Source organism: Carassius carassius, chromosome 35 (assembly GCF_963082965.1).
Source record: "Carassius carassius chromosome 35, fCarCar2.1, whole genome shotgun sequence".
NCBI classification, from domain to species: domain Eukaryota; kingdom Metazoa; phylum Chordata; class Actinopteri; order Cypriniformes; family Cyprinidae; genus Carassius; species Carassius carassius.
Window position 1 is genome coordinate 6,291,121 of NC_081789.1, and position 14,112 is coordinate 6,305,232.

General features: G+C 34.6%; 1 protein-coding gene across 5 annotated transcripts in view; it reads right to left on the reverse strand.

The window, feature by feature from the left end:
- The window catches only part of dpp6a (dipeptidyl-peptidase 6a), a 474,280-nt gene that overhangs the window by 55,568 nt on the left and 404,600 nt on the right, over positions 1-14,112 (reverse strand). For all 5 annotated transcript variants that reach the window (XM_059524369.1, XM_059524368.1, XM_059524372.1 and 2 more), the window contains 3 exons: positions 13,316-13,368; positions 12,599-12,680; positions 4,620-4,740 (listed from right to left, as the gene is read on the reverse strand). In XM_059524369.1, coding sequence (XP_059380352.1) covers positions 4,620-4,740; positions 12,599-12,680; positions 13,316-13,368 — 256 coding nt within the window. The remainder of the gene's footprint in view (positions 1-4,619; positions 4,741-12,598; positions 12,681-13,315; positions 13,369-14,112) is intronic.

The window sequence follows — 14,112 nt, forward strand, 5'->3', positions numbered from 1 at the left end:
CTCTGTTACCAATGTAGGTCAGTTTAATAGCTCACTTCAACAGGGGGCAGTAGAGAGCCTTAGTAAGAGATGCATTCTAAACGCTGTTATGACATCTCAGGATATGACTGCACACAAACCAAACACACACTTTAATCAGATTAATGATATCCAGTTATCAGAAAAAAACAAGAAGCTGTTCGCATATGATCGTGTGTTCTTAAAACCAGCCTCTGAGATACTGAATAATGGGATGCAAGTCAGATGACAAAAGAGAGATGATATTAAAGTACATGAATCTTTAATAAAAATTGCTTTATTTCAGCTACAGACATCGCAGACTGTTTCAACCAAAACATAAGACCATATGAGGACAGCCAAATGCATCGAGTACTGAAATCGAAACTATAAGAAATAATTCCCAATTAATGGTGAAGTTTGGCTTGAATGGCAGGCTTGTACGAGGGATTGTGGGATCGACAGTAATGCAAAGCAAGTTGTGAGAGAGTCAAAACATCGGAAACTGCTGAACTGCAGTGAAAAGTGAGATATGCTGGGCAGCAGCATACTGCTGTGAGGTGTAGGGAGGTCTGTCATAAATGTCTCAAAATCTGTCAGGAGTGCTGGAGGTTCTGCTAGATTTAGTGCTTAAAGGAATGGTTCGCCCCAAAAAGAAAATCATCTGAAAATGTACTCACCCTCAGGCTATGCAAGATGTAGATGAGTTTGTTACTTTATCTGCACAGATTTGGAGAAATTTAGCACTACGTCACTTGCACACCATTGGATCCTTTGCGGTGAATGGGTGCTGTCAGAATGAGAGTCCAACAGCTGATAAAAACATCATAATAATCCAAAAGTAACCCGCAACACTCCAAACCATTATTTCATTGTGAAGTGAAAAGCTGCTTGTTTGTATGAAACAAATACATTATTAAGTCATTTTTAACTTTAAACTGTTGTTTGTGGCTAAAAGTGATCTATCCATTATTTCCTCTGGTTGTCTTATCTGAATCAGGAGAGAAATATGCACAGATCAAGCACTGTTTACCAGTGAAAACAGTCCTAAACAAATATGTTGGTGAATTTTAATTTGAGAGGGCATCAGGGGGTGTCTTTTTTTTACTGGAGGAAGCTTTATTATGCATTTTGGCTGGAAACAATGGTATACAAATAAAATGCCTTGATGGATTTGTTTCTTACAAGCTTACACTTCACAAGACATTGATGGACTGGAGTCATATGGATTATTGTGAAGGAGTTTATCAGCTGTTTGGACTCTCATTCTGACGGCACCCATTCATTTTAGACCCATTTCTTCAAATCTGTTCCAATGAAAAAACAAACTTATCTACATTTTGTAAATTTACAGCAAATTTTCATTTTTTTGTTGAATCGTTCCATTAAAATTACACCATTATTAAAAAGTAACCCTAAGCCAACCTACAAATTTTAGATGATCATTTTAGATGAAATTTTAGACTCATTTACAAATGAGTGTTTAGAAGATTTAGCTCCTTAATATTTTTAATATTTATAATATTTAGCTCTATAAATATTAAGGAGCTAAATCTTCTAAAAACTCAAGTTCATAAACTGACAAAATTAGGAGGTCCGCTGTATACTTCGTTTAGTGGGCATATTAGAGACTGCGTTGTTCCTTAAAAATTCACTGGAGAAATACATTTTCTGGATTATAATTACAAACAGCAGATTAGCTAGTTTTGTCTTGATTGTTTTCATTTAATGTGGTTAGCCACCACAGTGTCATGCGCTAGCTGCAAAAACTTACAATATCCATTCTTTCAAATACAGGACATTTCAAATAACAAGAACAGGTCATATTAATTGTGCATTTATTTTATTACTCTTTTAATTTAAAAGATTCTATTTAAAATAAAAACTCTGCCAAATTGTTCTAGGGGAGTGTCTCAAACACACATTTTTGATTGCGAATAACTTTGAGTAGGCTCCAAAATGTTTTTATTATTTTTTATATTTCAAAATAAAACAAAAATCAGGCTTCTTTACACTTTAAATGTTTCTATGAAGTCTGCACTGCTGCAGGTTGGGCAAAAGGACAGCAGTAATTTGTGAACAAATTTCTGAATCATAAAACGACAAATAGGACATCCTACGATCTTGCAAACACGCAGAAGCAAATGCTGCAAGGATGCAAGAAGTGCACCTTACTGCAAGCTTCTTGCAGGGTTCATTTCATGATCTTCATTACAGCAGACGTGGTCTGCCACAGCAAGAACTACATGCGGTTCACTGATTATGCGGGGGTAATTAAAACTCAGCATTGATTATGCAGACTGATTGAGGTAATTAATATCCTCTCGACGAAGTGATGAACTACTCTAAGAAAGCACACTCACAACAATGCAACAATCTACATTCTTGATCTCCAAATTACAGAAAGGGGAATGTGTAGGGGTGCAGTTGATTAGAACACTTTCCTCATAATAACTTTCAGCCACTTTCAAATCATATTAAGTAAATGAACACTGTGGATCGTTCCACTTTAATCGTTCAACTCCAGACAGCTGGAAGAATTAAACTGCTCTTATAATGATGGATATCGGTTGTTTTAGACTTTTTTGGTTGGCATGGGTAATCTGAATTAACATACAATAACCTTTCCCAAAGCACATCAGGGAACTCCATATCCAGAAGGGTCCAGCAGGCATAAACTCCATCGTCAATGAATGCATGGCCACCTGTTCTCCTCCAAACACAGAACAGACTCTAGATTTGTATTCAACAGCCTCAGACTGCACAATGCTTGACGATTCATTAATCATTCAGAGGATCTGCTGGTGAACTCGACGGCTATAAGCCATTCACATGAACAATGACTGACCTTAAAAACCCATGGACAGGAAGTCAAGGACAGTTCAGAGAGGCTTCATGGGGCACATGTAAACTTAAATGAACAGGTTGGATCACTATGTGTGCAACACAGACTGAAAAAAAGAGATCTGAGATTTGGAGTCCTGGGGCTGTATCACAGAAATTAACTCCGTATCCTATCCTATTTTTTTAATAACCATGGTAATTTCATTTATTCATATCTTAAGTCCAGAGTCAAGACAGGAAGTTTCTGTATTACAGCCTCTGGAGTGTAGAGTTCTCTGCCTGCCCTGGATTTCGCTTGCTCTAGATTACACCTGTTGTCGCGTCCCATTTGGATACTGTATGCTTCTGGCCTGGACTCTAGCCTGTTTTGCACAACCTAGTCTCATGGCAAATATGTACCTCTGGATACTTTTCTGCAACACTGGTATTACGTGCCTTACTGAACATTTCATCACAAGTTTCAAAAGAAATGTCCACTTAGTGGTGCTAAAACATGGGTTCAATACGTGAACCCTTTTTTACGTTGCTTCTGGTATATATTGCGGTGGTTCAGAATTCAAATATCCCAGGACTGTCGCTAAAAGTTAATGCTCTATCATGTTGGAAATATGCCCTACACCAAACCCAACTCGAAACCTACCCGATAATATTAACAAATGCAAACCTTATATAAAAACGCTTTTGTTGATGCAACCGTGCCATTTCAACTTATATGCAGATTTGAACTGCTTTGTGTAACCGTGGTCACATGGGATTTGAACTGGAGCTCCTCGCTTCTGAGGTCCATCTCTGTACTATGTGAGCTACCGAACAAACCTACCACCTCTGAAAACCCATAGATATAAATCTGGATATGTGTGATGCTAACATTCAAAAGCATCAGTTATCCAGTGTCCAGCCCTGTTCAACCTTGTTTGTCAGTGATCGTTGCCTGTTATGACCACGTCTCTGTTTGATAAAAGCTTGCATATGGATTCACACGCTTCCTCTGTTCTCTCTGTAACATAATCTGTTTAGGGTTACCAAGAAACTTGCCGCATTAATATAGAATTCAATTGACATCACAGGTGTGTGATTAATAGCAGTTTTACAATGGCTTTGAATGTGGGTCATCCAATCAGAATCGCTGAGCCAAAAGTACCCCAATGATGTAAAAAAAAAAAAAAAAAATGTAAATATGGTGGATGACTAATAGAAAGATAAATCATATATACTGAAAACTTAAGCAAAGAGACTGAGATCAGGAGCATTAGAAATATGTCAGGATGAGTCTCTGCTCTCTTTAATACATTCATCCCCTTTAATAAATAATAAGTGTCAATTTCGAGACCGTCGGCATCTCATAAACTCATGCCAAGGGTCAGTCCCCTCAATATCAGCCCAGATTAAAGTTTAAATGGGAGAATCACTGCACACTAAACTAAAATCCACAACCGCTGAGTCTTGTCAAAGGCAGTGGTGCATTCTGGGATATTGATTTTTCATTCTTTGATTCGTTGACAATGCACAGAATGTATCATCATCATATCTGCCTCTTTAACAATATCTATCAGCATCAAAGTCTGCCTCTTCTACATCAGATGCAACTACAGTAGTTTCATGAAGATTACAGTACATTGCACTCTTTAAAGATGCATACTTGCTTTTGATTTATTAAATGTTCACCTTAGCTCTCAGGTCTTGAAAAAGACAAAGATTGTTCTGGCCAATACCGCTTTTATCCTCATTTAACTTTGAAAGGCATTGAAACAAATGTCCATGTTTTAAATCGTTCATACCTTCATAGAGCCAGTCGCTCAAACCGTTGAATATCACACCCTCCTTCCCAGTGGAAACAAGACGGATGGATCTGTTCTCCACAGTGGCCCGATAGTAGATGTTATTCTCAAATATAAAAATCTAGAGAAATGGATAGAAACACAAACATGCTGCAATCAACATTTGATGGATAGGCCTGGAGGGGTTTACTGGGGATGACATTTACAGTGTGCATGGAGAACTTTAAAGGAATAATATCATGCAGTTTTTATTATCAAATTTCTTTTCACCCTGAGGTCCATTTATAATATTAGTAAGTTGTTTTTGTTTTCAACCTTTCTCTGACCTTAGAAGCATTTAGGGTTTTTGATGCTGTGACTTTAAGAAATGCCCCTTTGCAGGTGTAACAGTTCTTTGGTCCATTGTTTCTGTCAAATAGAGTTGTTAAAGCAATTGTTCAAAAACAGATTTGGAGAAATTTAGCATCAGATTACTTGCTCACCAATGAATTCTCTGCAGTGAATGGGTTGCATCAGAATGAGAGTCCAAACAGCTGATTACAAAACATCACAACAATCAATCCAAACAACTTCAGTGTCTTGTGAAGCAAAGGTACATGTTTGTAAGAAAAAAGTCCATCATTAACTTAAAACTGATGCTTCTGGCCAAAATATAAGTCTATATTCTATAACAATGCTAATAGTGGAAAAAGTCAACCCCACAATTGTCCTCTCACATCAACATCCATTGATATTTTAGGTTAGAAATTATTTGGATGGTTTTTGCATATTTCTCTACTGATTCAGACAATACAGTTAGTATTTGTTTTTGTTTGGATATAGGGTTTGTCTGACGTTTAAAAACACCATTATGATGAGTTTGTTTATTACTAACAATTAGTTTCTGCATAGAGGACATTAATTGATGAACTGGAGTCATGTGCATTACCTGTGAATTATTGTGATGTTTTTGTCAGCTGTTTGGACTCTCATTCTGACGGCACCCATTCACTGCAGAAGATCCATTGGTGAACAAGTGATGTAGTGCTACATTTCTTCAAATCTGTTCCGATAAAGAAACAAGCTCTACATCTCGGATAGCCTGTAAATTTTTAGCAATTTTTTTAGTTTTGGGTGATTCAGTTGAGGTCAGATAGAAATAATCAAGCATCTTGTTTAAAATTAACTTCACACTTTGGTTTATAACATCATAAGGATCTAAAGGCAGCAACAAAAAAACAGCACAATGTTTGTATAACCTTTACACATTTAAATGTGAGTTCTTTAGCTTTTTAGGATTAATCATATTTATCTTGCTTTTACCTTGACTTGGCAAATCGAGTTTCTGATTTATATCTGTCAGAAAGTTTTGAAAGAAAAGAGAGTCAGAGTCAGAAAGAGTCATTTTTGCATTTTAGTTTCTTAGTACGTCAAGGACAGTTAGGCTGGGAGAGCTCATATCGATTCAAATATGTCTTTTCATTTAACTCAGGCCTTTAAACAAACTGTCCTTTTTTATTTATTAATTTCCTTTTTTTTTTTGCTGAAGTGAGCGTCAGTATCCAAGCCAAGATCACCTCTTAATATTCCGAAGAGTCACCTGGTGGCTTCATTTATAAAATGACGTCCGTAGCACCATATTAAAAATAACCTCTGCACTCAGAAATGAAAGGGAACACTCTATGCTTAAGATCACAGAAAAAGGTCCTGGGGGAAGAGGACAGGACATTTTGACTTTTAATAGGAAAACCTTCTAAAATAGAACTTGATCATAAGTTATTTACAACATTGGAACATAATTGAATATTTTTTAACCAAATTAAAATTGCTGAACAATCTGAATAAATGAATAATGATCTGGACGAAAGCTAATTTTCTTTTTTATTTATTTATTTATTTTTTACTTCGATTGATTGATAGACAGATAGATTGATCTCTTTAAATTTCGAACAGGATCAGTTTTCCCTAAAGGGGTCAGGTAAATTTGTCTTTCAGACATACCAGCCTTGTCTGAATCAAACATGTCGGTGTTCTGCTTGCACAAACCTCTGTAAAAATTAAAGAGCGAATTGCCCAATGTTTTTCAACTAACTCGGCAGTCCTCTGAGAAATCTATTTTCCCAGATAGGAAATTCTGTGTGCAGTATTGTATTTTCCCCCCACTGCTTCTCATTTACTTTGACCTTCATTAAATACTATAATTAAAGCTCATTTTTTGTTGTGCTTCCTGGTGCAGCTTCATTACGTATTTAAAGCTGTTTGCCAACATTGCAGGTAAAATAACAGTTGGTGGTTCCAGTACTGCTGTCAATTAATTAACTTATTCCCTTAATGATAAAAATATACATTGTTGGTCAAAAGTTTGGAAAAATTATGATCTAATGTTTCTCAAAGAAGTCTCTTATTTATTAAAAACCACAGTAAAAACAGTAAAAAGAACTCTGAAATTACTCTGCAATTATATTTTAGATCCATTAAGAAACAAAACATTTTTCAACATTGATAATAATAACAATATATGAGCATCAATCAGCATATTAGAATGATTTCTGAAGGATCATGTGACACTAAATTTGGCTTTGCCATCACCTGAATAAATTACATTTTAAGATATTTAAAAATATAAAACAGTTATAATAATAATATAGGTACAATATTATTGGCAAGCACGTAATCTTTCAAAAAACTTTAAACTTGACAAAATCTTGATTATTCCAAACCTTTGACCAGTAACATTATATAACAGCAAGTTTTTTAATTTTATGGTAAACTATCCTTTTAATATTTGGTTTATTGTAATGTGTTTAATTATGAATCACTCTCATAAAAGCAGTAGGTATTTTGGGGTTGCAACTGCTACTAGACTCCAAAGAAAGTGTTATGAGATTTGAGAGGCAGTTCCACTTTTATTATAAACCTAATAAAAGTTTTCATTTAGGGTTCATGAAGTAATCGAAAAAGAGAAAATGGCTGGAGTGGCCAGAAATTCTGGCCCCTGGACCAGCCAGACAATACTTCTGAATATATTCCACTGCCATCAGTATGTGTGGTTGTGCTTGTAAACACACCGTTGGCTGTAGAAAGGAGTCTATACAATTTTTAAATCTTATGAATCTTCTTTTTTTTTTTTACACTCCTGTTGGTGAAAATATATACTGCTGCAAGCTGGCCCCTTTCAAATCAATGGAAACACACAGTCCTTATGGGTCCAATTTCATCGTGAACATCTTGATGCTGTTGTTACGTGATGTTTTTCTTGGAGCTCATGCTCTGCACTGCATGTGAGGTGTGTCGATAACATATCAGAAAGACTATTGACAGTGGACTGGCTCAGGAGAAGCATTGATTTGTAATCTCTCTTGAACACACCACAGCCACTTCACAGCGCACTGGATGACACACTGATTTATTCAACCATGGCTGAGGAACAGTAAATAAAGCTAATTCAGAGTATTTTTTATAAGGAAACAAAATTAAGGCATTGTAAGATATTTTAAACATACTTTAAAACCAAATACCAACAACTGATTATTGACTTTCATACACAAATAATGAAAGACAAAGCCGACTGACCCTTGTGAAAAAGTGTGCTTAACTGTATTGAGTGTGTGCTTGAAGTATACTTTATATAAACAAACCTATGCTAGCAGATAATATAATATTAATGAAATAAAGAAAACTTAATGTAATTTAAGAGAATACATTTCAAAACTGCTTCTGTTAATAAAGTGCACTTTGTAAAAGTTTTACTTTCAAGTATTTTTTTAATTCATTGTTTTTTAATAATCTTTATTGTGCTTTAAAGCTGTGCACTTATTTTTACTTATATTACTAAAGCACATGTAAAGTTCTTGATTGCAAGTTTAACCGTAGAGTATTGTTAAATATTACTTTTAAAGTTAATATATTTCATATGTACTAAATTGCACCTTCATCATTATAAATGTGTAATTACAAATATATTTAAACATTATTTTTTATGAATAGAAATGACATTGAAGTACATTTTAGTTTACCATAAAGTGCACTTTATCCATATTTCAAAGACAACAGAAGTAATAATGCAATTAAATATAAAGATTAAAAAACTCTAAAAGTCATCTAAATGAAGTTAAGTGTTTAAAAACATTACAATCAGTTTCACACTTAAGTATATTCTTTTAAAGTATTCTATTTCTTTAATAAGTACTCTTTTTTTTTAAAAGCAAGCTAATGTGTAATTTTCACAAGGGGAACAACACTGTTTGACAACAACCCATTAAAAGAGGCACCTTAAAATGGCATTTAAGACTTTTATCTATTCTGTTTGTTTAGAAAAAAAATAATTTGACAGTTTTGATGTTTTAACGAATTAAGGTGAGATGAAAAACAATCTATTTTTTAGCATTTTCAATTATATCAATGGTGGTTCTTTAGATGGCACAGGACCAAGATACATGGCTACACTTTAATGTCTGTCAATAAAAAAATATGCTTTTTCAGGCCCAGATGGTATAGTTACTGCATACGGACGAGGTCAAGCTACACAAGCACTGCACATTTATATGGCTGAAACATATATGAATATGACAGCCAGAAATACACAATGGGTTTTAATACCGTTTTCAAAACCCTAAAGTGGAGCTGTATTCGAGTGTAAAAGTCTCAAGGTAACTTTAAAAATAATAACAGGGATGCTGGTGGGATTATTCTAAAAGCCAGCAATCTCCATAAACATCTGTGACTCAAATGCATCTCTACTGTATTTCCTCCATGAAATGTTTCTCCATCAAATGGAGAGAAATGGTTTTCAGATATCGACTATAAAAACCAGAACAAACACATCTGAAGAAATCCCGAAATATTATTCTGCCAGACCAATAAAGTAGTAAAGCCCATGAATATATGATGAGCTGAATTATTCTGAATTCATTTCACTTCAAGGTGTTCTGAACTAGCTCATCTGTACTTGGAAAAAGTTGAGATTTCTTGTATCTGAGGGGAGAGTTTTATGCTGCGTACATCTAATATGCATGTCAAGATGTGTAAAACCATGTTTGGCATGGACACATCTAGGACATGACAGAGTGTGTCCTGAACAACAGGATGTCCTAATTATTTAATATTACACACACTCATAAAGTCTCTGAGATGAGTCGCGCTGGTGAGCTTTCCAACATGAGAAATCATAAATTCAGTCGGAGTCTTTTGTGTGCCTGTGCCATAAACCACTGAGATTATTTCCTGGAAAAAAGGAAGGAGGAGGAGAGAGGATGAGGTAGAGTGGTGTGATTCAAATCTGCAGTTGGATTTTTTATTTTTGGATCTTTTCAGGGATCTAAAGTGGTTAAAGTGGTTTGCAAATTGGGGTTGTCACAATACCAAGATTTCAATAGTTGATACTAAAATCAGAGCAATTTCACATCACACAGTATCAATTTCCATATTCCATATTTCCAATACCACAAAAATATTCTAAGCACTTAAAGTTGGGCCATAAACTGCTTTCATTTGGTCAGGATATTTTCTAAACAGTCGCATTATTCATGATCTTTACTTATTTTGTAAATTGTACAATTAGTAGATCCAATTACATATTAAAATGTTTTACAACAAATACCCAACTGCTCAAATGTTTGGGGTTGGTAAGAGTTTTATTAAAAAATTAATCATCATCATTCATCAATCATTCCAAAATACAATGATGCTAAAAATCAAGCTTTGCCATAACTGGAATAAATTATATTTTAAAATATGTTCAAATCGATAACAATTATTTGAAATTTTAATAATATTTCACAGTTAATGTTTTTGCTGTGTTACTGTCACAACCTTTGTCAACATAAAACATTTATTTGAATTTCTTTCTTTTTTTTTTATTCTTACCTGTCCCAAACTTTTGAGTGCTTGTGTATATGATGGTTAATGTTGCTGTCCATTATTGTGTGTTGTTCTGTGCACGCAAATGAAAATAACTAGATATAGTTTTTCCTTGATTTTGTGAGAAACATGGAAAACATTCACTGATCATTTTTTAAAGATGAAACATTTTGAATCCACTTGGCAGTAACTGTTTGATTGAAATAATGGTTTCACTAAATACACAAAAAAACAAATTAAATACATTTTTAGCTATATCACTCAAAAATTAACTAATTAAAAAAGTAATTAAAACAATGACATGAAGCTTTCAAGTATTTATTGACAAAGTACACAGATAATTATTCAAATAAACAGTTGAACATGAATTTCATGCAGAGCAGTGAGTGATTTTCTATTTTTGGTCAATATTGTTGTTTGATTATTATATTCACACCATAACAGACAGCAGTAGGTCTATCAGGCTGCATTTATACAGTGTACCAATCTGATATTTTGACACAAATCTGATTTGTTTTCATACCGCATGTTTACATTCACTGAAGACAAACCGAGTGTATTTACACCAATACCTTGCCAAGATGGGAAATTAACAAAGAAAAGCATCTGACAGCTTACAAGTGCAGGTGAAGGTGCATTACCATGAGACACAGCCACTCTTTACAGAGCACACATAAACATGTGAGCGCTCACCTGCAGCTGCCTGTCAGTCACGCATCAAACTGAGTCGGCACTTGTACTGCTGATATTTGTTTTTTTTTTTTTTACTTACTTGGTACCAAAATATGACACTTTTGGCATCCCTCCTGCTCAGTGGTGTATTCGGGCCATACACATATATACATCATATTTGCTCAGGACTGTTTGTGTTTTATAACTTCCAAGGATCAATATTTGCATATACCCTAGGTGTACCCACTTGTTTTGTTTATTGGCAAGTCCATAATCTACTGTAATGTTAGCTTCTAACTGTGTCCAATGAAAATCATGATTCTATGTTATAATTTGTGCATTATCATGTCTCTAATTCAACATTTTCCTGCCAGTCATCAACTGAGTGTGTGTGTGAATTGTACTGAGAAAAAAAATCCTCTCAGTGTTTTAAGCAGTACTAAACGCAGTTCTATCACTGCAGTGGACACTTATTTTCTTAAAATAAGTAGGCTATAGTCCTATAGAGAGTATAGTAAGGCTGTCATGATTCCTTGATTAAATTCGAGTACTCAATTATAAAAAATCCTTAAATGTATTTTGCCTGTGTCGATTAACTGGCAAAATACTGGAAATGGTGCATTCCGCAGATGAGAATCCATGAAAAGCATTTTCAGAAGGTTTTCTATGGCTGTGAGAAATATTAAACTGATTTAACAAATCATAATAAAGCATAGTGCTGTTGTGAATTCACAAAGGTTGTGATACAAATAAATAAATATATATGCGTTGCCGGTTTAATATGCACTTTATTTATATGTGTGTATTTACGTGCATCTCAGAGCAGTTCCGTTCACAGTAAATGCTGACCCACACAAACAGTTATCATTTACATGCTTGGCACCACCTCATCTCAAACTCCATACTTTGCATATGCTGTGAGTCTGAATTGCTTATAACGTTCGTATGGGATTTTATAAGGTAGAAAATATGTATAAACCTACACCAACACAGGAAAATAGATCACTATCTTTCTAAATAAGCTAACTGTTCATCGTGACTTCAAAATAAAGTTTGCATGTTTTGATGTTCACATGTTCTTGTTCAAGAAATGACAGTGGCTGTAGAATTTCTATCAAGTATTATAGATTAAATGGACATTTAAATTAAATGTTGTTTACTCAGTATTAAACAAGCATTAGATCACACTGTAAAATGTAGAAACAATTGTCAGGCTGTTGTCTTTCATGTGTTATGATTATATCGTTTCATTGTTCAATAAACCAAATGCTTACTTGCTGTTGATAGTCTTTCGTTTCAATTACTAATTATTGCCTCATTGCTATTGTAAGTATTTTAAGTCATTTAAAAGTCTATTGTTTGCTTAGGTCTATTTTTATCACAAAATATTATCAGATTTCTCGATTAATCAGCAGAATAACAAATTCTTTGCAATTTTTTGTTTACAGTGTGGGAAATGTCATCTTTACCAGCTGCTGGCCTCGCGGTCCCCATCCAGCATACTGCAGATGAGCGTTTCGCACTTCTGGAGGGTTCAGAATCCACGTTTCCCTGTAAAAGAGAAGCAAAGCCATTACTAATCAACTAGTTTGATACTGCATGACAAGTAGACTAGTTGACCATCCTGACCCAGACAGACAGACAGGCAATCAGTCAAACATTCATGTCTTCAGAGGGCTAACAGCGCACACTTCCTCTGTGTGGTGCAGTGGAGCGTGTGCCAACAGATATTGATTCCATCACGGTGTACTACACAGCCCAACACAACAGTACGGCGAATAAAGCACCATGAGGGAATTCCTGCTCCAGGAAACCTAACAGTGATAGTATATCCCAATGCGCTGTTAAATCCAGCCGGGACAGCGGCCCAGCGCTGTGTCAGCATCTGTTCCTTCTGTCTGACAGAGCACATAAATACAGATGCTTTATTCTGCTGCTGTGTACAATGGCTCTGTGCACTGCAGGCCCAAAAATTACAGGTGACACAAGCTGTACGTCTCTGTGCTAATCACGGGACATACAGGCTGGGAATTTGTCAGTAGGACCACAGGATAGCAGTATGGAAAGATTCAGTTCTCTGAATGGCTTTGACATGTGATGTGAGCTGTGAAATGCTGCATCGATGTTTCCTTGGTTTATAATGACAAATGGACTTTGTAAACTAATGCGACTGCTATATGACTTACGGAGTTTCCAGACTGCAAATGATGTAGTCCGCGGTGAAGGAGTGCTCATAAACCTGAGAGTTTGAACAACACAGAGACAAACAGAGACAGAGAGAAAACAATTAATTGTGGAAGAACAGCAGTTACTGCCACTACAAGCACCAAAAAGCTCTATTAGCAATAAAGCATGAAAGGCTATGCATTACAGGGACATAGCAAAGTTTTAGCCACAATGTGAAGAGGACAGATTTTTTACCATGGTAAAATCACATTAACACACCACCTCATTTTTTCAACAAAAGCAAAATGTAAAATAGACCAATGTTTAATAGACAATACATTTAGCATGATTACAGTACCAAAAAAAAAAAAAAAAAAAACTTGTTACATCATTCATTCACACTTGATTGTGAATAGAGGAAAGGATCAACACAGAGAAAGTGTTTATTATTATTTCTGTACATTAAATGCATTAAAATACTGAAACTTTATTTATTTGACGTTACAAGACTAGTTTAAGCTGCAAAATGTTATGATACCCCCATAAAAAAAAATAATAATAATAATTTTTCAATAATTTTTTATAGATCCATGTTTTTGAAATTATGTATATTACTAATTTATATTTCTTAAAAATATATAATATAATAATATAATAATAATAATAATAAAAATAATTCATCTGGTTATTTACACATAGTATTTTTTTAATAAGGATTAATTCATTAATAATAAATATTACTTTATAAATTATGGTTACACAACATGAAATACTATTATTTTAAGTTAGCAAAACTTTATTTATTCGTATTTACCTG